The sequence below is a fragment of the Osmerus eperlanus genome, chromosome 1 (genome assembly GCF_963692335.1).
Source record: "Osmerus eperlanus chromosome 1, fOsmEpe2.1, whole genome shotgun sequence".
NCBI lineage: Eukaryota > Metazoa > Chordata > Actinopteri > Osmeriformes > Osmeridae > Osmerus > Osmerus eperlanus.
In genome coordinates, this window is record NC_085018.1 from 2,706,660 (window position 1) to 2,728,568 (window position 21,909).

General features: G+C 42.0%; 1 protein-coding gene across 1 annotated transcript in view; it reads right to left on the minus strand.

Annotated features, from left to right (window-relative positions):
- LOC134030402 (GTPase IMAP family member 6-like) overlaps positions 1–21,280 on the minus strand; it is a 67,555-nt gene extending 46,275 nt beyond the window's left edge. The window contains exon 1 of the mRNA XM_062474038.1: positions 21,217–21,280. Coding sequence (XP_062330022.1) covers positions 21,217–21,280 — 64 coding nt within the window. The remainder of the gene's footprint in view (positions 1–21,216) is intronic.
- Between the last annotated feature and the right edge of the window lie 629 nt (positions 21,281–21,909).

Here is a 21,909-nt window from a genome sequence, read left to right on the forward strand (position 1 = left end):
GAGTCTACCAAAGATTTGTAGCCTATTTACCTACGATGAAGATTATGTTGTTGCTATAGCTGTGGCTATGCAGAGGAGAGCCAGAGACAAGGAAAATGCATTATTAGGGGAAGCAGCGGGTCAGGTGCAGCCAGAACAGAACCTACAAGAGAAGGTTTATATCACAGCAAAACATGATGGGTGAGGTTAACCAGGAAGGCCTGTCAGTTGAACCCCCAGGTATCAATGAACCCTATGTGTGCATATCCAGGTCCTGATGTATGCTAGGAAAGGGATTTCCTGACATGAGAGGACTCAGCAACATTTCTAAGAGATTTGCAAATATAGCTATCAATGCCAACATACCTACTTTTATTGATTTGAATCAAGGCTTAGAGGGTGAACTCCAGACCGGTATGTTGAGAAAACTTAAAGCATAGGTTTCTGATGGTGTTTAATGGCAGTAATACTGGAGGGGTGTTGCTTGACTGGAGCAAAGTGTATGATTGCAAACAGAGAAAAGATGAGGATCCTACAGATTATCTGGAAAGATTTACTAGGATTTTTGAAGAAAAAAAAATGCAGCTGCTGGTTTCACAGCAGCTGCATCCCCATTCCATGTTGTCACGTGTTCATATGTGGATTGCTTCCTGAACTCCAGGTAGAAGTTAAGAAACAGGTTCTACATTGGGAGAACAAAACTTGCTATAATTATGGATTTTGTCAAACATAATTGTACATTGATGCAGGAGAATGCAGGAAAGAAAGCTGAGAAATTAATGACATTGCAAATGAATGTCTTACGGAGAGAAAATAATATGTTTAAAGGAAAAAGGAGAGCCAGGAGCAGGCAGCAAGGGGAGTTAGAGATAGACAGGGATATGTGCATACTCTGTAGACAGATATGCCACAGGGCAGGTGATGGTCCAGGCACAGTATACAGAAAATAGTCAGTACCCTTCAGTCACATACTCCATACTACTGCACTCAACCCCTCCCGTTTTCTTCAGAACGAAGAGCTTGCTGTGGCCTGCTCAAGGACACTCAGACAGTAAACAGCCACAATCAAAATAAGAATAATCAAGAATAGGGGGGGCAGAGAGCTTCTCTTTTTCAAGTAAGTCACAGAGCTACTAGGTCAGCCAGTGCAACTGTAGACAGTACCCGAAATCAATGAGATGGTAGTGGTAGTTTCTGGGGTTCCTTTGGACACAACTGTCAGTTAGCTGTTATGGGTGGATAGATGGATCTTTGAATGAAGATGTATTTCTTTCAACTATGGGGTGTCAAGTAAATCTGTTGGAAAGGAATTTGTTGTGCAAACTGAACCGAAATGAAATGCACTACTGACTTTTTCTTATCTATTCCTTAGGATAAAGAACACTTGGCCTAGCAATCCCATACACATCCCCCAGCAGTGGAATGCAGAGATTTTAGCGACCGCAGATGTGGCCTTGCTAGAAGCTGGGCCTGAGCTACTGTGGTCCACACACGCTTATCATACTGGGCGCATTAAGAATGCTACCCCAGTTGTTATTATTGTTTGTAGTACGACTCTTGAGAACCGTACCTCAATATGCTAGTAATAGAGAAGTAGGGAAAGGTATTGTCCCAGTTATTAATGCTTTGTTGAAACAAGGAGTCATAGGTAGACTTTAGGTCAATTTGATCCTTTAATGCTAATAAAATACTTGGAAGTTTATTATGGGTTTATAAGCAGGTAATGCCTGTGTTATACATCCTGTTGTGCCTAACCCTGTTACGATACTTAGCAAGTAACCCTGTTACTTTCTAGCTCTGTGAATGACTATTGTTTGCTTTCTTTTCTGTTACCATTGCAGAAGAGAGCCAGTATCTGTTTGCATTCACGTTTCGCCAGGTCCACTATACATTTCAGTTCTACCACAGGGGTACACCGAATCACCTACGTTGTTTAGTCAAGCATTACGAGAGGACCTCCAGGATGTCACCTTAGCAGCCGGCTCTACTCTGGTGCAGTATATTGATGACCTTTTTGATATGTTCTAAGAATCTTGCCTCCTGCCAACAGGACACTATTGCTGTGCTACAGGCACTGGCTGAGAAGGGCCACAGGGCCTCAAAGGCAAAACTGCAGTTATGGTCTTAGGAGGTCAAGTATCTGGGCCATACACTCAAAAGTACAGAGCATCTATTGACGCCTGATAGAGTGGAGGCCATCCGATGGATACCGAAGCCTAGAACACCAAAACAACTCAAGTCTTTTTCTAGGTTCAGCCGGGTATTGTCGTTAGTAGATCCTTGATTATGCTGTGTTGGCTAGACCTATCCTTGACTTAAGGAAGGAGACTGATACTCATTTGTTGTGGAAAACTGAAGCTGATAAATCATTTGTATCTCTCAAGCAGGCCTGGGCCCAGGCGCCAGCTCTCGGTCTGCCAGACTACACCAGGGTGTACTGACCCAGCAGTATGGTAATCTTAAGAGGCCTATTGCCTATGTGAGTTCTTCTTTAGATACTGTGGCAGCAGGTTTCCCCCCGTGCTTATGAGCAGTCTGTGCTGCGGCAACATGTGTGTAAGCAACTTCAGATATAGTGCTGGGGTCGCCCTTGGCAGTGATGGTTCCTCATGCAGTAAGTGCTTTTCTGTTACGCACCAAAACTCAACACCTGTCAGCCACTAGAGCTACAAAGTATGAACTGTAATTGTTGACTAAAAGTAACATTACAATCCATAGATGCTCCCCATTGAATCCAGCTTCATTGTTGCCCAACCCTGATGATGGTGAACCACATGACTGTGAGATGGTTGTCGATAAAGTGCTAACACCCAGACCTGATATGTTTGACAAACCTATGGATAATGCTGAACTTGTGTTGTACGTAGATGGATCTTTGTCCCGAGAATGGGATGGCTCTCTAAACTCCGGATATGCGGTCTGCACGGACAGTGAGACATTCAAATCTGGTAAACTGTCTCCACAATGCACTGCACAGCAGGCAGAGTTTTGCTTTGACAAGGGCATGTTGTTTGTCAGAAGGCAAGGTCGTAAATATTCACACTGACTCGAGGTATGGATTTGGAGTTACTCACGATTTTGGTGCCATATGGCGAGAAAGAGGTTTCATTAACTCCTCAGGTGGAGCAATCAAGAATGGAAAGATGATTGATAATTTGTTGTCTGCAATACTACTACAGAGAAAGCTAGCTATTGTTACTAAGTGTGAGGCTCATACTAACAATACAGATGATGTTTCAAGAGGAAATGCTAGAGCTGATTTAGCAGCAAAGGCTGCGGCCAACTCCTCTGATGTGTCCCAGGTCTCTATTTGTTTGTGTCTCAGCAACCGGAAACACGCACTCCCTCTCTTCATGTTGTGGCGGACCTTTGAGCCGCTGCTGATAACACTGAGAGGGATGGTTGGTTATCCATGGCCGTGTGAAAGATCCAACTTCGGCAGTGTGGAGCCACCCCGACGGCCGCGTGGTGGCGCCACGTGCATTGTTCCCTTGGTTAGCTCGCATGGCGCACGACTGTGCCCATACGAGCAAGGGGGGTATGGTCTCAATAGTAAATACTGATTGGTTTGCACCTGGTTTTTCCACAAAGGCTGAGCAACATTGTGCTCAGTGTCATACCTGCCAGCAGCATAATCCCGGAAAGGGACCAAAGAGAAGAGACGCAGCCCACCCGCCACCAAGTGGTCCTTTTATGCATTTACAAATTGATTTTATTCAGATGAACAAGTGTTGTAATTTTGAGTATGTACTTGTAATTGTTGACATGTTCTCAAAATGGGTAGAAGCCTACCCATGTCGGAAAGCTGATGCTACCACGGTAGCCAAGATTCTCATTAGAGATGTGATCTGTAGATATGGGATCCTCACAAGACTGTCCAGTGATAGAGGTTCACATTTTACGGATCAAATTGTTCAGGAACTTTGTAAAGCGCTCCAGATCAACCAGCATTTTCACTGTCCCTACCACCCACAGTCTGCAGGGGCAGTGGAGAGGCAAAATGGAACTTTGAAAAACAAACTAGCCAAGATATGTGAAGAGACTGGCCTAAAATGGCCTGATGCACTCCCACTAGCTCATATGGCCATGAGCCCAGAGGAGGAATGGACTTTCCCCACACAAGATAGTTTTAGGGAGACCAATGAAATTGCCTGTCTCTCCCCCACTATCATTGAAACAGATGGATATCCACCAGATGGATGATACAATGTTAAACTTTTGTTTTGCCCTAACTAGAGCAACCAGGGTTGTGCATTCACAGGTGAAAGCTGCCCGCTGGGGAGCCATGTCATCCCTATCAACCGGGAGACTATGTGAAAGTGCACAAACGGAGGACTGCCCTCTCAACAAGCTGGACCGGTCCATACCTGGTTCTCTCTTGGTGACTCACACAGCTGTAAAGGTGGAGGGTCCCAACGGAGAGCCAGGGGCCGGTGGAGGAGCAGGTGCACCTCCAAATGGTGCCTGCTCCAACTTGTCATTTGTCTCATCCCCACTGGGTTACTCCTCCAGGAGTACACCAAGGGGGGTGGAGACCCGTTTGCAGCGGCTGATCCGGGAGCAGGCTCCAGTCCAGCTGACCGATTTGAGCCAAAACCAGGATCCCGCCATCCAGCACTCCAATCCAGGGGCGCTGAGAAGGAGGTCCCAAAGAGCACCCACCCGGAGGTGTTGAAGACGTCGAAAGGTGAGTCACATGAGGAGAAAGCCAGAGAAGGGCTGCTGTTGCTACCATGCCTCTCTCCCCCATGTGTGATTCATGAAGCAGATGACAGCACCCAGACGGGAAACCAGAGAGAGGAGCCTGGAGAGGGGAAGACACTTTCAGTCTTCCTCCGGCCTCTACATGAAGCAGATGACAGCACCCAGAATGGGGACGAGAGGATACTGTGGCGGAGGCCCTCGGTTGTTTCAAGGAAACCAAGGCCGCTGCCGGAGCTACGATGAGAGATGAGATCCAGACATACTGACGCACACACCTGACAGACATTTACTGATACTGGACGCACGAGTCCACAGACATCGCATACATGAGCCACACCGAGAGTCACTATTGCACGCTCCCAATTATACTGATGTGAACATTGAGATTCATCATAAAGCACACATGAAGAACAATCTGTGCAACAACACCTTTCCGTGGACGGGAAAAAATGACTGGACGCAGCATTAGAGGGGACAGACCTTGCAGGGTTGTGGTTAGAGTCCCAAGCATTCTGGAGGTTATCCAGGGATATCTGTCCCTCTGTCAATGGCTGATATGTGTAAGGTCAAGAAGTGGCCTTGTGTAGGGTTGGATATAACAAATGTGACTGTTCTGTCGAACAAGTCAGTCATCTCTTGAATATGCCCCACCTGCATTGTTTTGTGTATGGCATAGTGGTACAGTGAGAGTGAAAAAATACATGCAAGGATACGGTTTCTATGTATGCTCACACTCTACTGGATGATTTGTAAGTTCAATTGTATCTGAGTTCAATGTTACTTGTCCTGTATACCATTTGGGCGGGTGACATAAATTCCTGATGTTGCTGACTATGCTATTCCTACACTTTTAGCATACTACAGAAGATGTAGTATATGGTTGATTAAATGTTTAAATAATTATGGGAAGGTATTTGGTTAAAATACATGTAACCACACTGTGGTATGTATGCTAACAGCCTGTTGCATGATTTGCCTGTTGCAGATGGACCTGTAAGTATAAGGGCATCACCATTTTGGTCTCGTCGTGCAGCTAACAATGGCACCATGTGGGTATGTGTTAAGAGTGCTTATTATTTCCTGCCGGCCGTCTGGTCAGGAACGTGTTACCTTGGGTTTATTGTAGGAGCCCTCAGACCTGTAGATGGGTTGCCCCTGCACCCCTTTCCCAAACATTGGTGGCACCGCCACAAGAGAAGTATTATTAATGCAGATGCTAAGAAGCTGGGATCACATCACGTGGATTCAATAGTACTCAGTCACTTTTCACATTTTCAGTTGCCATTCTCCATGTGTATGGTGTTATCACTGCCTTTAGAGATATTAGGAGCTTAGCAGTAGGGTTGGAGTCCATTGGTAATGAGACAGCCGACGCCTTAACTGCAGTTGCGTCTGAGATGAAGGCCATGAGGCAGGTAGTGCTCCAGAACCGTATGGCACTGGATTATCTGTTGTCAGCTCAGGGAGGTAGCTGTGCTGTGATAGGTCATGACTGTTGTACTTTTATCCACGATGAATCTGCTAATATCACAAGTATGGCTGCTTACATTAAAACATAATGTCAGCTTTGGGGGGAACCTGAAGCTAGGAATTGTGCTGACTGACCTCCTCTGTTCGGGGTTTCTTTTTCGACTATCATTCAAATAGGAATCACTGGATTGGGCATGTTAATCGTTGTTGTGCTGATTGTGGTTTGCGCTTGGAAGATGTGTACTGCCTGCTGTGTACAGTGCTGTGCAGTAGGTTTTCGTAAGGCTGCCAGTAAGATTATGGTAGCCCAAATCAAGCCACAGACAAAAGCAAGCAAGACTGATGATAACTTTATTGCCCTGGGAATGACTGAAATGTCTGATATGTAATCTCAAGTACCAAGTGACTATTTTGCCAATGTAATAAAGATGGCCATTTGCCTCCTTCTATTTTCCAACTGATATACAATGCTGTATGCAATGTGAATAGATCTGTCCTTGACCACAGATCAGTTAACAATAATTAAAGATGGTTACTTTATTACTTTTTATACTGTTTGAAATACTCTGAATTTAATGAACAGTGTTTGACCTATACCCTGATGTGTTGAGCTCACGAGAGCATGACCAGTGGGTATGTCCAGCAGAGAAATATGCCTATGTTTCTAGAACTATTGATAAACTAAGCAAAAAGCTATTCACTTCAATGACTTTGTACCTTTTCACCTGTGATTGGGTACTACCTAATATTTCTTCAAATCCTATAATCATGTATGCTGTGCTGAGTAGTAGCAGATAAGGTATTGTTTGATTGTTAAGTTTTGAAATGTTATGAAACTTGTTTGTTGTGTTGACGTTAAACGTCAAAAGGGGGGACTGTGGAAGAAATTGGGATTTCCTGTGTGCTTACATTATTCACTAATCAATATAACTAGTCATTGGATACTAGTTAGTATGTTCTCATGTAAGCTTGCTATTAATAAGAGTAGATGGTGTCTATGTGTCAGGGTTAATAGATGTTCGTGATCAGGAGAAAGTACTGGGTAAACGTCCTTGGTCATGACTACAAGGAGAGCGCCAACTATGATCTCTCTAGTCTGAGTGGTCATGTGTTGGGAGCTGTGAATCTCTTCCTCTGAGACTGTTGTAACGTCATTACTGCCTGACTGTCACTATCTATGTTTACATTCCTGTGCCCTATAAAAGATGGTCCTCCGGCTTTCAGAGCTGAGAGAGACATGATTGAGACCTAAGCCTGGTGTTGTGTGGTCATTTATTGTCAGAGGTCTGGTTTTCTCTCCCAATCTGCAGATTGATAATACTTATTAAAATCCAGAACTCAACTGAACTTAGTCACTCCGTTTATGAAGAGACGGACAAAACACTTTCTTCATCAGGGTACATCCAGGCGTTTTCTAAAAGGGTCCTTTTGGAGACTCAGAATCAGAATTTATCAAATGAAGTTTGAATGGTTTTTTTAGTTTAAATGATGTGAAACTAGTTACATGGCAAAAAAAGTGGTCAGAAGAGGAATAATAATAAGTATGCAGCAGAACAGTAGTGTATTTGCTTTCAGCAAACACACTCATAATAATAAATATAGCTGCAGGCAGCAATGGCGGGTTTCTCCTCAACATTGCAAACTATTTAAAAATTGACATGATACAGACATGTATTTCAAGACCATTGGAGCAATGGCTGATTTTAAGTCACTTTTTGAAATTCTTCACAAATTTTCATTGTAGAGAAAATTCCATGCTGCCAACATTACGGGTCCTTGAGACTTTTTTGGTCCCCATGAGCAATAAGGCATGCATACCAACTTTCAGATATATTGGCCAGATGGAGTCAAAATGCCACCCTTGTCAGGGGCGGATTTACCAGGGTGGCATGGGGTGGGAACTGCCACCCTAAAAATAGGGTGCAGCTTTGAAAACAAGAAAAGTTGTGGCTTATTGGACATTTGCAAGAGCGAATTTGTAATATCCCACTGCAAGTGAATGCAGCACTAGACGACTTCAACCACCCTCCCCACACCGCCAACCGAAGTTGCTTTCGTTTGAACACAAGGAAGGCGCGAACTGACCATAGAAGGCTCCAACTCAAGGAGGCAATCGTTGGCACGGACAACAGTCCACACCGGAGAAATTAGGTGTTAAGCAATTATCTATTAATGACTAAGAATAATTAGAAAAGTGCAGGGCAACAGAGTGGCAACGTTAGTTTTCCTGTTGAATTGAGGTATATAGGATTATAGGACCTATAATCGTCAAATGAATTTCAGTGTTCACTGACTATGCATACATGTTGCACAGCCTGTAGATTTTTTTTGTTATCTCACACAATTTAGACACATTTTTGAAAGTTTGAAACTTCAATAGCTTTTTGGTCATGTGACCTATAATCGTCAAATTAATTTCAGTGTTCACTGACTCTGCATACATGTTGCACAGCCTGTAGTTTTTTTTTTATCTCACACAATTTAGATGAATTTTTGAAAGTTTGAAACTTGCCATCTCTGGCAAAAATTTTTTGCCAGAGATGATCTTCAGACCAAGCCTCACAAACGTTATCCCATGGCAGACATCCCAACCTGAAGAGACTAATTTCCGGGAGGTGGCTTATCTCCACCCCCGCCCCCGGGACGCAATCCGGACGCATGATCTACCCCCTCAATCAGCACGTATCTCCCCCCCCCCCCCCGACGCAATCAGGACGCGCGATATGCACCTTTCTCTACCAGAAATGACCATTGGACAGTCTCTCGCTCGATCTAAATACAAAACTCCCGATTTCCGGGAGATTGTATAGCATTTGCGGGCGTCAGGGAGCCGCTATTGAAATACGGTAGACTCCAGGAACTTCCGGGAGTCTTGGGATGTCTGCCATGAAGTTTTGATTTTCGCAACTGTTTGTTAGTTACAGACAATCAAATTCACCAACTGATCTGGCAAAACGGAAGTGAGGTCATATATCAGCACATCTTTACTGCATTGACACCAAATTTGGTATAGGGACTAGGGACCCTGTTCTAAATAGGTCCAAAATAGGTTATGCCATTTCACCTTTAGGTGGCGCTGCAATAAGCAAAAACTTTTTTTTATAAGCAGTTGAAAAACTGCTTATATTTTTACACAGTAACTGAACACAGTATCTTCCAGCACTGAGAATAGCTCACTAGGATAAATTGGTGTCCTGGCAAGAGCAACGTAAGAGGTTCGAATCCAGCCAAAGCCAACGAGCCTGCCATGTCACTGGTTTTCTGTTTAGCGAGACTGTAAGCCACTGCAAAGGAAGCCAGGTACAATGCAGTCGCTAGCTACCTGTAGTCTAGCTGTATATAGTCATGGCAATCTACTATCAAAATGATTTTAGATTTTCGAAACGGTTTGATCGGTACAGCCATCAAAATCTGCGGCAAAGCCGGCAAACAGGAAGTTGGGTCGTTTCTCAGCAAATCTTTGATGGATTTACACCGAATATGCTGCATTTACTCTGAACCCTGTTCTGAGGATGTATAAAAGGTTTTCTTTCATTTTACCTGCTTGGCCACCTCATTGCTGCTTGCAGCTATATACTTTACATAAACATTGTCAGCTAGATAATCATATTGTAGCGTCAGCGCCCTTGGGTACCCAATATCTCTGCATGATGGGCCTGACCAGAGCATAGGTGGCCTTACAGAACACGCTTCAAAGTTGTCACTTTCAAAAAGGTCAGGGGCGGATCTAGAAAAATATTCATGGGGTGGCAAGAGGGTGGCAGGAGATTTTGAGGGGTGGCACTCCGTGGCAGAAGTGTGTGAGATAAAAAACTAAAAAAAACTAAAGGCTGTGCAACATGTATGTGTAGGGGATTAAATATTGGCAAACAACCAAAACGAATCCCCCTTTGGTTTAAAGGAAGATGGGAAACTGAACAGTGTATTAACATTAACCAAATAATGCCAATACCAATATAATTGGGTGTGCTCAAGCCTTCGGCGAGAACACCTTTGTTCTGTCACATATATATTATTATTATTCTTTTTGCCCCCCTAAAACTCAGTCAATATTTGGCCTACATAGACAATCTAGGTGTCAAAAGTTTCGTCTTGGTAGCGATTGAGTTGCTACTATAGGGATTTACGTTCCATTGCATGGTTTAGGCTCAAGTTACGTTTTTGTGGCGAAAAGTGAAGCTAACGGTGGCTAATTTGCTAGCCACAGTCACTGACGTCACTAACGTCACGAAAACACGCGTGACTACCTGTAGCAGAACATTAGTTTCGCATCCGTTAACTTGGGGGATAGCTAGGCTAACTATAGCTTTACTGCAAGGCAGCTGCAGAAACGCCACAAGCAAAGAGGCCAGGGTGATAACTATTTACTTATTTTACTTTGTGATGTGAAACACAATTGTGAAATGTAATGTACAATATTAGCTGATATTATTAAGGAAGTAGGCCCATATCTACTTTCGGAAACGGTAGTCTACTATTTCACTGAAGCATTAGCATGACATTAGCCTCTGTTACCCGGGCAACACATACTACAGTGGTCTATGATGCATCTGTTTTCAATCGTTAAAATAAACATTCCTCACAAATACATTTTCGTTGTAGGATTTATTATGACATTACAAGTAAACAATTTGTTGGTGAAATTATCATTACCTGTGGTTTCAAACCAGTGTTGCTCACTGCAACGCTGTAGCCTACGCGAGACACACTACAAAACATCTACACAGCTGTTTAGGAAGTCAAACGCGGCAACAGAACATGTTCGGCACTCCCCTTAATTAAATCAAAAGTCTTTGAATAGGTGAAAATATCTGACTACTAACCTGAACTTCATTGCCACAGCCTAAACGTTGTCAATCTGTTCATGAAAATAATGAAATTCAGCTTAAACCATACAACGGAACGTTGAATCGAATTCAACCATGCAATCGCTACCAAGACGAACACAGCAGTAGTCTAATATTGTACTGTCTGTAGTAGTAGAATTTACCGGGGCAGCTTCTCCCCACAGGGCTATATCGCATTTTGCGTTGTTGCTGACAATGATCGCTACCAGTGAGCTTTTTATGAATGAGTGATTTTCCACTAGATAAATGTCAAGCTTATTTACGTTTTTGGGGGCATATTTTCAGTTAGCAGATGGTATTGTTTGAATCGCGATTCCATCTTCTACTGCCGGTAACGTCGTAGAATAATCTTCAAAGGGGGTTCTTTATTAATGAATGAATGCAATATGAGTAGGCTAAATGCCTAAAAATATCACGAGAAGGGAACACTTGAAAGGACGTTTAAGTCATAGAGATTAGGTCAATTTTTACACCGGTCTGCCAAATGTATTCGTTTTGATTCAGCTATGAGGCTGCCTCTTGCAGGGGAAATGAGAAGATCATATTTCATTCTACACTTCACTCGTATTTTGAGTTGTAAATGAGCAGCAAAAAAATATGCTTTTAAATCTATGTAATATTTATACATAATAAGTAGGCCCTATGCATTTTTATATAAAATATACAGGAATATCAGTTGTAAAAATTGCATTAAAATCCCTGTACAACCGACGCAAGCAAGCACACCCTACAATTTCCCCAGAAATTGTACCCTCTCTAGTTACAGTTATTTGACTTTACGGGTTAAATCAGAGCAACAATGGTCAAAGTAAGGTTAAAATGAAATACGCATTTGATAACATTGCAAATGAATTAAATCAATTACAAGGCAAACATGTTACAAAATGAAGGCTTTAAATCTTACCTACTCTACCTTGATCATTGTAAATCAGAGAAAGCAAGATGTGAGCAAAGAGTAGGACAGTAGGACAAGCCAGAGCTGAGGAGAAAGGTCTCAGGAGATGGAGAATCCACAAGAGAATGCATCACAATGACCTTTATACACAAGGAAAACCAATCAGACCAAATCTTAACACAATGGGGTGTGAGAGCCATCAAGTAGAGTCCGTCCAGAAACTTTAGCATATGAGAGGTGGGGGCAGGTTGACACACCCACCCTTACATATGCATAGTCAGTGAACACACTGAAATGAATTTGAGGATGGCGGGGAATATATATAACTGGGTAGGACGTCATAGAGTGCGTTGAACTCGTCTTGATCCAGGGAATCTAACGATACCTCATTTAGGAAAATGAGGCATATGGTTCAAAAGTAATGTGTGTAAACACACCTTCAACTTTTACCCATTGGTGGCGCTAGAGGGTTTGAATGGGAGCCATGAAACTTGGTGAAATTGATGAGGGGACTGGCCCCAAAGAGTCTGCCAAATTTCACAACTTCTGACCATACGGTTCTAGGGGCTGCCATAGACCCCCCGGTGGAAGAAGATGTATAACTAGAGAGGGTACAATTTCTGGGGAAATTGTAGGGTGTGCTTGCTTGCGTCGGTTGGACAGGGGTCCGTTTTTTAATGACATTTTTACAACTGATATTTCTGTATTTTATATAAAAATGCATACTTATTATTTATAAAGATTACATAGATTTAAAAGCATTTTTTTTTGCTGCTCATTTACAACTGAAAATACGAGTGAAGTGTAGAATGAAATGGATGTCTTCTCATTTCCCCTGCAAGAGGCAGCCTCATCGTTGAATCAAAACGAATACATTTGGCAGACCGGTGTACAAATTGACCTAATCTCTATGACTTAAACGTTCTTTTAAGTTTTTCCCTTCTCGTGATATTTTCATGCATTTAGCCTACTCATTGCATTCATTCATTAATAAATAACCCCCTTTGAAGATTATTCTACGACGTTACCCGGCAGTAGAAGATGGAATCGCGATTCAAACAGTACCATCTGCTAACTGAAAATATGCCCCCCAAAACGTAAATAAGCTTGACATTTATTTAGTGGAAAATCGCTCATTCATAAAAAGCTCACTGGTAGCGATCATTGTAAGGTAACAACGCAAAATGCGATATAGCCCTGTGTGGAGAAGCTGCCCCGGTAAATTCTACTACGGTACAGTACTAGACTACTGCTGTGTTCGTCTCGGTAGCGATTGAGTTGGTTGAATTCGATTAAACGTTCCGTTGTACGGTTTAGGCTGAAATTAATTATTTTCATGAACAGATTGACAAAGTTTAGGCTGTGAAAATGAAGTTCAGGTTAGTAGTTAGATAGACTTTTGATTTAAGTAAGGGGAGTGCCGAACATGTTCTGTCGCCGTTTGACTTCCTACAGCTGTGTAGATGTTTTTGTAGTGTCTCGCGTAGGCTACAGCGTTGCAGTGAGCAACACTGGTTTGAAACCACAAGTAATGATAATTTCACCCACAAATCGTTTACTTGTAATCTAATGTCATAATAAATCCTACAACGAAAATGTATATGTGAGGAATGTTTATTTTAACGATTGAAAACAGATACATCATAGACCACTGTAGTATGTGTTGCCCGGGCAACAGAGGCTAATGTCATGATGCTAATATTTCAGTGAAATAGTAGACTACCGTTTCCGAAAGTAGATGTGGGCTTACTTCCTTAATAATATCAGCTAATATTGTACATTACACATCACAATTGTGTGTCATATCACAAAGTAAAATGAGTAAATAGTTATCACCCTGGCCTCTTTGCTTGTGGCGTTCCTGCAGCTGCCTTGCAGTAAAGCTATAGTTAGCCTAGCTATCCCCCAAGTTAACAGATGCGAAACGAATGTTCTGCTACAGGTAGTCACGCGTGTTCTCGTGACGTAGTGACGTTAGTAACGTCAGTGACTGTGGCTAGCAAATTAGCCACCGTTAGCTTCACTTTTCGCCACAAAAACTTAACTTAAGCCCAAACCATGCAATGGAACGTAAATTCCAATAGAAGCAACGCAATCGCTACCAAGACGAACCTTTTGACACCGCCGTTGTGTATGTAGGCCAAATATTGACTGAGTTTTAGGAGGGCGAAAATAAATAATAATAAATATATATGTGAGAGAACAAAGGTTGTGCTCTCGCCGAAGGCTTGAGCACACCCAATAATAATAACTAACGTCACTGTGTCCAATCCCGACCGCTGTAAACTACTATTGTCCAAACCCGAACAGGGTTGTACTCAGTTTCCGGTCTTTTTGCCAGCATTTTCTTTTGCTATCGCCAGCAAAGTGTAAGTAGTATTATTTTAGGCATACCAAACAATCTACGTGTAAAATTTCATGAACATATATGGACGTTTACATGTCTAAATAATATAGGACAGTTACTTTGGCCGAAAGACCACTCGGCGACACTCGGGCGACGCTTGGGCGACGATCTTTACTCTGACAAGTGTGTCTTTGTTGTCATCGTACTGCTACTATGGGTTAGCATATGAGTGTATTTCAATGCTAGCTTAACACTACTTTGTCTTGCCAATGAAAATACACGATCATGTGTGACGTGATCTGTAGTCGAGGGTAGGAAGGGATGGGGGCTAGCAAACTTTGAGAAGAGTTCAACAAAACATCCAGCAGGTGGTGGTATACAGTCAAATTGAGATTTTATCGCATAGTTTGGAGATGTTGAAGCGTGATATCTTATTGTGGAGGACATAACTACGTCCCCGGATATGTTGACAGCATTGATGGTCAGTTTGGTGACCCTGGATCAAGTTAATATCCCCAGAAAAACAGCAGCGGCCAGTGTTTAGAAGTGCGGTCGGGTTTGGACAAGGGTAGCGCACGGCTAATTTACCGGCGCCAGCGTCTTTTGACCGGCTCTAGTAAAGGCTAAGCTAACTCTAAATTTTTAAACAATATTTAGCTCGAAAGGTAAGAAGTTAAAGCTTAACGTGAAATCAGTAAATCAGCTGAAAACGTGATACGATTATTTTTATCAATATTTGAAGTGGCATTTTCTCAGAATGTTAGCTAAAAACCGGTCGGGATTGGACACAGTGACACTAGAGAGGGTACAATTTCTGGGGAAATTGTATGGTGTGCTTGCTTGCGTCGGTTGCAGATGGGTCCATTTATTATGAAACAAGCCGAACCCCCTTTGAAACAAGCTATTCTAACGACGTTGTCACCGGCAGTATTTTTCAGATGGAATCGCGATTCAAACATTACCATCTGCTAAGTGAAAATATGCCCCCAAACACGTAAATAAGCTTGATTTTTATTTAGAGGGAAATGGCTAATTCAAAAGAAGTTTGCTGGATGCGATCATTGTCAGTAACAAAGCCAAAAGTCTAGACCCCTGCGTGGAGAAGCTGAATTGTGCTACGAGCAAGCTATCCTAGCTGCTGTTGCTAGCCAAACTTTACTGAGGGGATTGTTTGAATGCGCCGGAAATGAAAACAATTCCTTTGACATAAAGTGTAGAGTGTGTCATTGAAGACGCACCACACAAGCTTGAGTTTAAATACATGATTTAATTTGACATTACTTTCTGTACATGCAAGTCTTGAATTGCCTAAATATATGATGCTGCTAGTACACTAGCACGCCGTATCTATGCATCGTTGCTCACGTGTGCTGACGTTGTGACGTTGGCACTGAGTTCCCTTGTGCGACAAAAGGCACTTTTTGCCACAAAAACTTAATTCAAGCATAAACCGTGCAACGGAACGTAAATAAAAATACAAGCAGCTCAATCACTAACAACACAAACATTTTGACACCGGAGTTGTCTATGTCAAATCCCTAAGGATCCCTCAATATTTGAGGGATCCTTAGGGGTGGGAAAATAAAGAATAAATATATATGAGAGAGAACACTGAGTTTCAAAATGTAATCTCTATTTTTTACTGTACTCTTAAGGCATGACTATATTTAACTTATGGTCTGCACCTCTCTGTCACCAACTGTCTCTGGAGTGGGGGGTGGGGTCTTTATATACAACAAATGACACCCCATAACTTTTAAAACAGAACTATTTGCCTACTACAATTCTAAATATCCTATGGCTTCTTCTCCAATTGGGCCTTGATACAATGTCATCTAATATTTTCTGCCCATTCTGCACAGTTTTTGGGGACTTTCCACACCAGCACCTTTTTCCCAGTTCCTCTATTCTGCCCTACTGTCGTGGTAGTTTTTGAGGAAATCAATCGTAAAGCTGAAGTCGGCTGAAGTACAGAGTTAATGTTTATTTGATGTATGACGTAAACATAATAACATTACCAACATAATATCATCGACACACAAACATAAGACAATAACACAAAGACAATTCCATACAGCTCCATCTAGCATTCTAGAATGGAACCGGAAGAATCCAGCCCACCAGCATTACCCAGCTGATGGCCCTGAACCCCCAAGAACATTCTTCAACAGACCATTTTATAGATATGACAGTTCTCAAAAGTAATTGGTCCATCCTACAGACATGCAGCTATACCAAATCTCTTCTGTTATTGGTTAACTCCTTAGAACAATACAGTTGAATCCACAACTGTCTCTTCCCCCCAGGTGACAAGAACTCTCCCAGGTCACCCAGACTTCCCGTCTCTAGACTTCACGTCTCCTAGTTAGGTGTCATAAAACTACAGGTGGCATCTCTACCAAATAGAGTTGAATCAACATGCATTGTATCAAGCTTTTTAGCCAACTGTAAACTTCTTTTAAAGGGGTCATTGACTTGGTTTTTTGGGTATTTCACACTGTTCCTTTACGGTCTCCGAATAGGGTATGTAACATTGGTTGGGTTGAAAATGGCCCGAATGCTGTTCTATGCCCCCTGATGCATCCTGTGAAATAGCCCTAGAACAGGGGTGGCTAACCAGTCCAGCATAAAGAGCCCCAAAAAAAAACGCACCAGAGTGCACGCCCTGTGAGAGTGCGAGGAGGAAGGAGACGGCCGGGAAAAACAAATGTCACCTACAAGAGAGCAAGACCGATTTTGTAAACGAGTCGGGTGCTGAGAAAAAGAATAAAACTAAAAAGAAGCAAGAATTTCACAAGTCTATTCGAGGATCGCTGGATACATTTGTCAGCACGTCTTGCAGATATGGTGTGGCTCCGCGCGCGCGCAGGATAATAGCTGTCGGAATTATGGACAGTCCCCTTGCGGGTTGAAAGTGATTCTTGCGCATCACGTGTATGTCAATAAGCAGGGCCTCGCATGTTAAGTTCGCACAGGGCCTCGCACCCCCCCTGTGACGGCTCTGTGTGGTTTGTTTAACCCTGTATTGCATAGTGTTGCTTCAGGGTAACATACTCTTTTCCCCCCAGTATGACAAACTTACAAAAGACAGTCACCAATTAAAAATGCTCTTTGTAAAAGAAAGGAAGTAAAGGAAACCAATAGTGTGCTTACATTTGATCACATGTCCCTCCTTTTTTTTTTAAACCCCTTTCCTTAACATATAGCATTCACGGCAGCCATGTTTTTGGTGTCCCAAAAACTGTTGATGAAAACCTGAAGATTTTCATCAACTAAAAAATATTTTCACAATCTTGAGTATGTTCTGATTTGATTTGTATAATGTTTTTATATTTCCATCAAATATTTATTGAGTAAATTGACAAAATAGCTATGTTGCCTCAAAGCAACAACATGCAATAGTGGACTGAGGATTCCATGTAGCCATGCATGTTTATAAAATGACACAGATGTCAGTAAATCAATAATTATTTTACTAACTACCACTACATAACTTGTTTTGGAGATTAACATGATAAATAACAATATTTTATACTTTGTTTATTGATTTACCTATTGGTAGTGTCCCGATAATGTAAGAAACACATCCATGTCAGTGGATGTGCTTTCGTGCATGCACCCACACATTCATGTACACAGGTGTATCTGTGTTCATTTCCATATACCCAATTTAATAAAATGTTCCTTTTTCTGTGTTTAGAGAATGAACACATCAATGTTCTATGGTAAAGGGAGAGTGAGAAGTCAGACACTGAGAAAAGTTAACACTCCTGAGAAAAACTGCTTTTTTGACTTGCACACACAGTGAAGCTGTTGACCTAATGATACAAAAATCATTACTGTTTATCTGTTTTTTTTAAATACAATGAAATTGAAATGAAATGCCAATCTCTTTTAGAGCCACTGTGTGAATTCCTAATGTAAAAATTTACATTTAAATTAATTTTGTAAAAGTTTCCTTTTGTTCCTTTGTTACCTACAAGCACGTTGTTGCTTGTAGGTAACAAACCTCCTCTAAAAGTATCATTGACAGCCACTGTCTTGTTTTTTCAGTACAGATGTTTCCATTTATTGTGTTTTTTAATAAGTACTTTCATGAAATGTGATACAAACATTGAAATAAATATGAATCTTCAATAAAAATGTATTTTTACCATTTACTACCGTTATTGCATGTTGTTGCCCCAAAGTAACATACTCAAATGTACCTCACCCCCACAAAATAAATTAAATTTAGTGTTCAAAGGCTTATTGTGTACCATAATAAGTACAAAAGTCTAATCAAATAATTTTTTTATCGATTATTTCATAAGGCATGCAGTAGGTCTTAAACAATGATGTTGAAACAATGATGTTGAAACTATGATGTTACCGACCGACGCGATACGAAACTACACAACTAATCGTTGTGTACACATTCAAATTATAAACAAACCACTAGAAAAATTGTAAAGGGCTTGATCAGCCCACCCTTTTCAAAAAACCTTGGATGTGTGTGCGTCTCCCTAAGCCTGCGTGTGTGTCAGGGACCAGGATTTGTCTGTGAGAATTTGGAGCGCGCACGCTGTGGAGCGAGGGAGACAGTTCATTGGAAAAAGCCCTAGCAATTAGCCAAGCATGCATATTTCAAATATTCACAATACATCTACTTTTCATGTAACATTCAACTATTTCTCAGATTTGTGTGCTAAACATTGTCAAGAGTCTTTCATTGAACTTGTGATTGAATCGGAGTATCGAATAATGAATAGTTTTAGTGCTAGCAAAAATTTACATTTCCCTTTAATAGAATCATTTATGGAGATATTAAGTTGCCTTTGCACATGATAACATTTTGTAGTGTCTTCTGTGTGGAACAGATCAAGTCCCTAGGTCTATGTGGCACTTATTTATGGACACATGAAATGTGTGCCACAGGTGCAAATTCACCAAATTCATGTATGTTAATAATTTGGCCATTTTGTAATATATTCCTTATTACTTCTCACCCTATAGGAAGACATATGATACTAGAGAGGGTACAATTTCTGGGGAAATTGTAGGGTGTGCTTGCTTGCGTCGGTTGCAGGTGAGTCCGTCCCTTTAAGTTTTTCTCTTCTGGTGAAATTTTTCAAGCATTTAGCCTACTCATATTGCGTAATTCATAAAAAAAAAACTTTGAAACAAACGACTGTAACAACGCTGTCACCGGCAGTATTTCAGATGGAATCGCGATTCAAACAGTACCATCTGCCTACTGAAAATATGCCCCCTAAAACGTAAATACGCTTGACATCTATTTAGGGAGAATTGGCTAATTCAAAAGAGGTTTGCTACGAGCAAGCTAGTTGTGGTGGCTAGCCAAACTGAGGGGATTGTTTGAAAGCGCCGGAAATGAGAATGTTTCTTTTGACATAAAGTTTAGGCTGTGGCACTGAAGCCAGCGACGCACCACACAAGATTGAGTTTAATACATTATTTAATGTTACATTACTTACATGCAAGTCTTGATTTGCTTAAATGTACATGTATGATGCTGTTAGTACACCACAGCAAGATACTCGCTGTATCGTGCAACATCTATGCACGTTGTATCCATGCGTCGTTGCTAACGTGTGCTGACGCTGTGACGTAGGTTAGCACTGAGTACCCTTTGTTGACAAAAGGCACTTTTTGCCACAAAAACTTAAATTCAGCCTAAACCGTGCAACGGAACGTAAATCCCAATAGAAGCAACGCAATCGAGACCAAGACGAACATTTTGACACCGCCGTTTTCTATGTAGTCCAAATATTGACTGATCCTTAGGGGTGGGAAAATAATAATAATAAAAATAAAAAAAATAAGATATGTGAGAGAACAATGGTTGTGCTCGCCGAAGGCGTGAGCACACCCAATAACAGTAGTGTATTTGCTTTCAGCAAACACACTAAAAAGTCCAATGTACAATATTACATGAAGCTCAGAAAACACTATTTGCGCTCAAGTTATTGAGAAAACAATTGGCTTGCATTAACTTTTGATGTCCCTACCAAAGCTGATTGTAACCCCCTGGGTTATTTTGTGTGCACAAACATTTCTTGTTAAACATATGTTCACTTTTAGTGAGTCATATCAAAATTTCTTACCCGTATTGGCATCCTTGGCATTTATTCTAAAGCACCTATTATTTAATACTGCCGGTGGGTTTGTGTTATGTGTTTGGTCAATGAACGTGTCAATCGGGGGCAGTTGCACTGTTGTAATTGGTTTTCGGTTAATTTTGGTAGGGCGGAAGTTACGCCCTGTTTTGACTGGCACTGTATATATGTTATGTTGTCTTTCTTTTTGGCCCCTTGGGACGCGACCACTCACAAGAGAGGCTGGACGGTTAGCTCTCGTGGTGCGTCAATTTGAGGAGCTAGCTAGCTAAACCTAGCTTCTATGTTGGTGTACGGCTATCCGCTATTGGGAGCGGTTAATGGACTGACATCAGTGGAAGTTACGAGAACTTTTCACCTAGAGCAGAAGATCTACCCATAGAGGACAACGCTGGACCCGTGTGCCCTAGCATTTGAGAGGGCCGCGCTGGATTGTTGTTTCAGCCGGCTAAATCCACCCGGGAGTTCAACGCTGGAAGTTTGTTTGCTTGGTTCCCCGGAGTTCGCGCCACTTTCTTTCCGCACCCGGAGCTATTGTTTCGGGGTGCCATTAAAACCTTCGGGGTGGGTGAGTAGGGCCTACACGCTCTTGAGCGTGTACCATTAGCCGCTTTCGCACAGCAGCTTGGGCTACACCAACTCTATGTTTTTTACATACTCATACTAGGGTTAATTAGCCCAGTCTACACAGTTTAGAGTGTAAGTTAACGAACTTAGGCGCTGTTCATAAGCAGTAAAGCAGAACAAGTGTTACATAAAATGGAGGCACCGCTGAGCTCTACTGAGTGATTGTGCTATATATATAATACAAAAGAACGAAGAAAAAGTGCAAGTTTCTAATATGGCTGACTGTACCTGTCCACTCCCGCTCTCCGAACTCCAAACCTGGTGTAGTGAAACTGAAGTTAATCCAGCTCATGCAGTTATTGGGAGTGGTGTCCCATGTGATACAAGTTTTGCTGATGTTGAAGAAGTACTCGAAACAGTCAAAGTTTTTGGAAGAGTCAGAGTCAGAGCACAGAAGTCTTTTCCTACAGAGGACGTGTTGTTGTGTGAAACTCGCATCAGAGTTGACCCAGACAGAGCTCCTCCTGAAATAATCCCTACTACTGGTGAGTCACCGTGGAAGCTAACTCTGCAAATGGAAAATGCAGCCAAATCTGATGAGTTTTCAACCAAGCTACTACAACTGCTAGAGAGTGAGGGGAAGACAATGGCAGACATTGAACCGCTACTCGGGCAACAAAGACAAGTCAAACCAGACGACACTTCATCCATTATCCGTACTGTGGGAGACCTGTTGGAAAAAGCTAGGCCCCCACAAGAAAGTAACGCTTTTCGCCGCTTGCGTGTCTTCTCTGGAGTTAACCCTACACCTGCCAGTGAAGAGACTCTTGACAGCTGGCTGGAGCAGGCACAATTAATGCTGGATGAGTGTGATTGCTCAGCAAAGGAAAAGAAAAAGAGGATTGTGGAAAGTTTAAAAGGGCCAGCACTTGAGATTATCCAAGCTATACGCTACAATGATCCAGCAGCAACCCCTCAAGA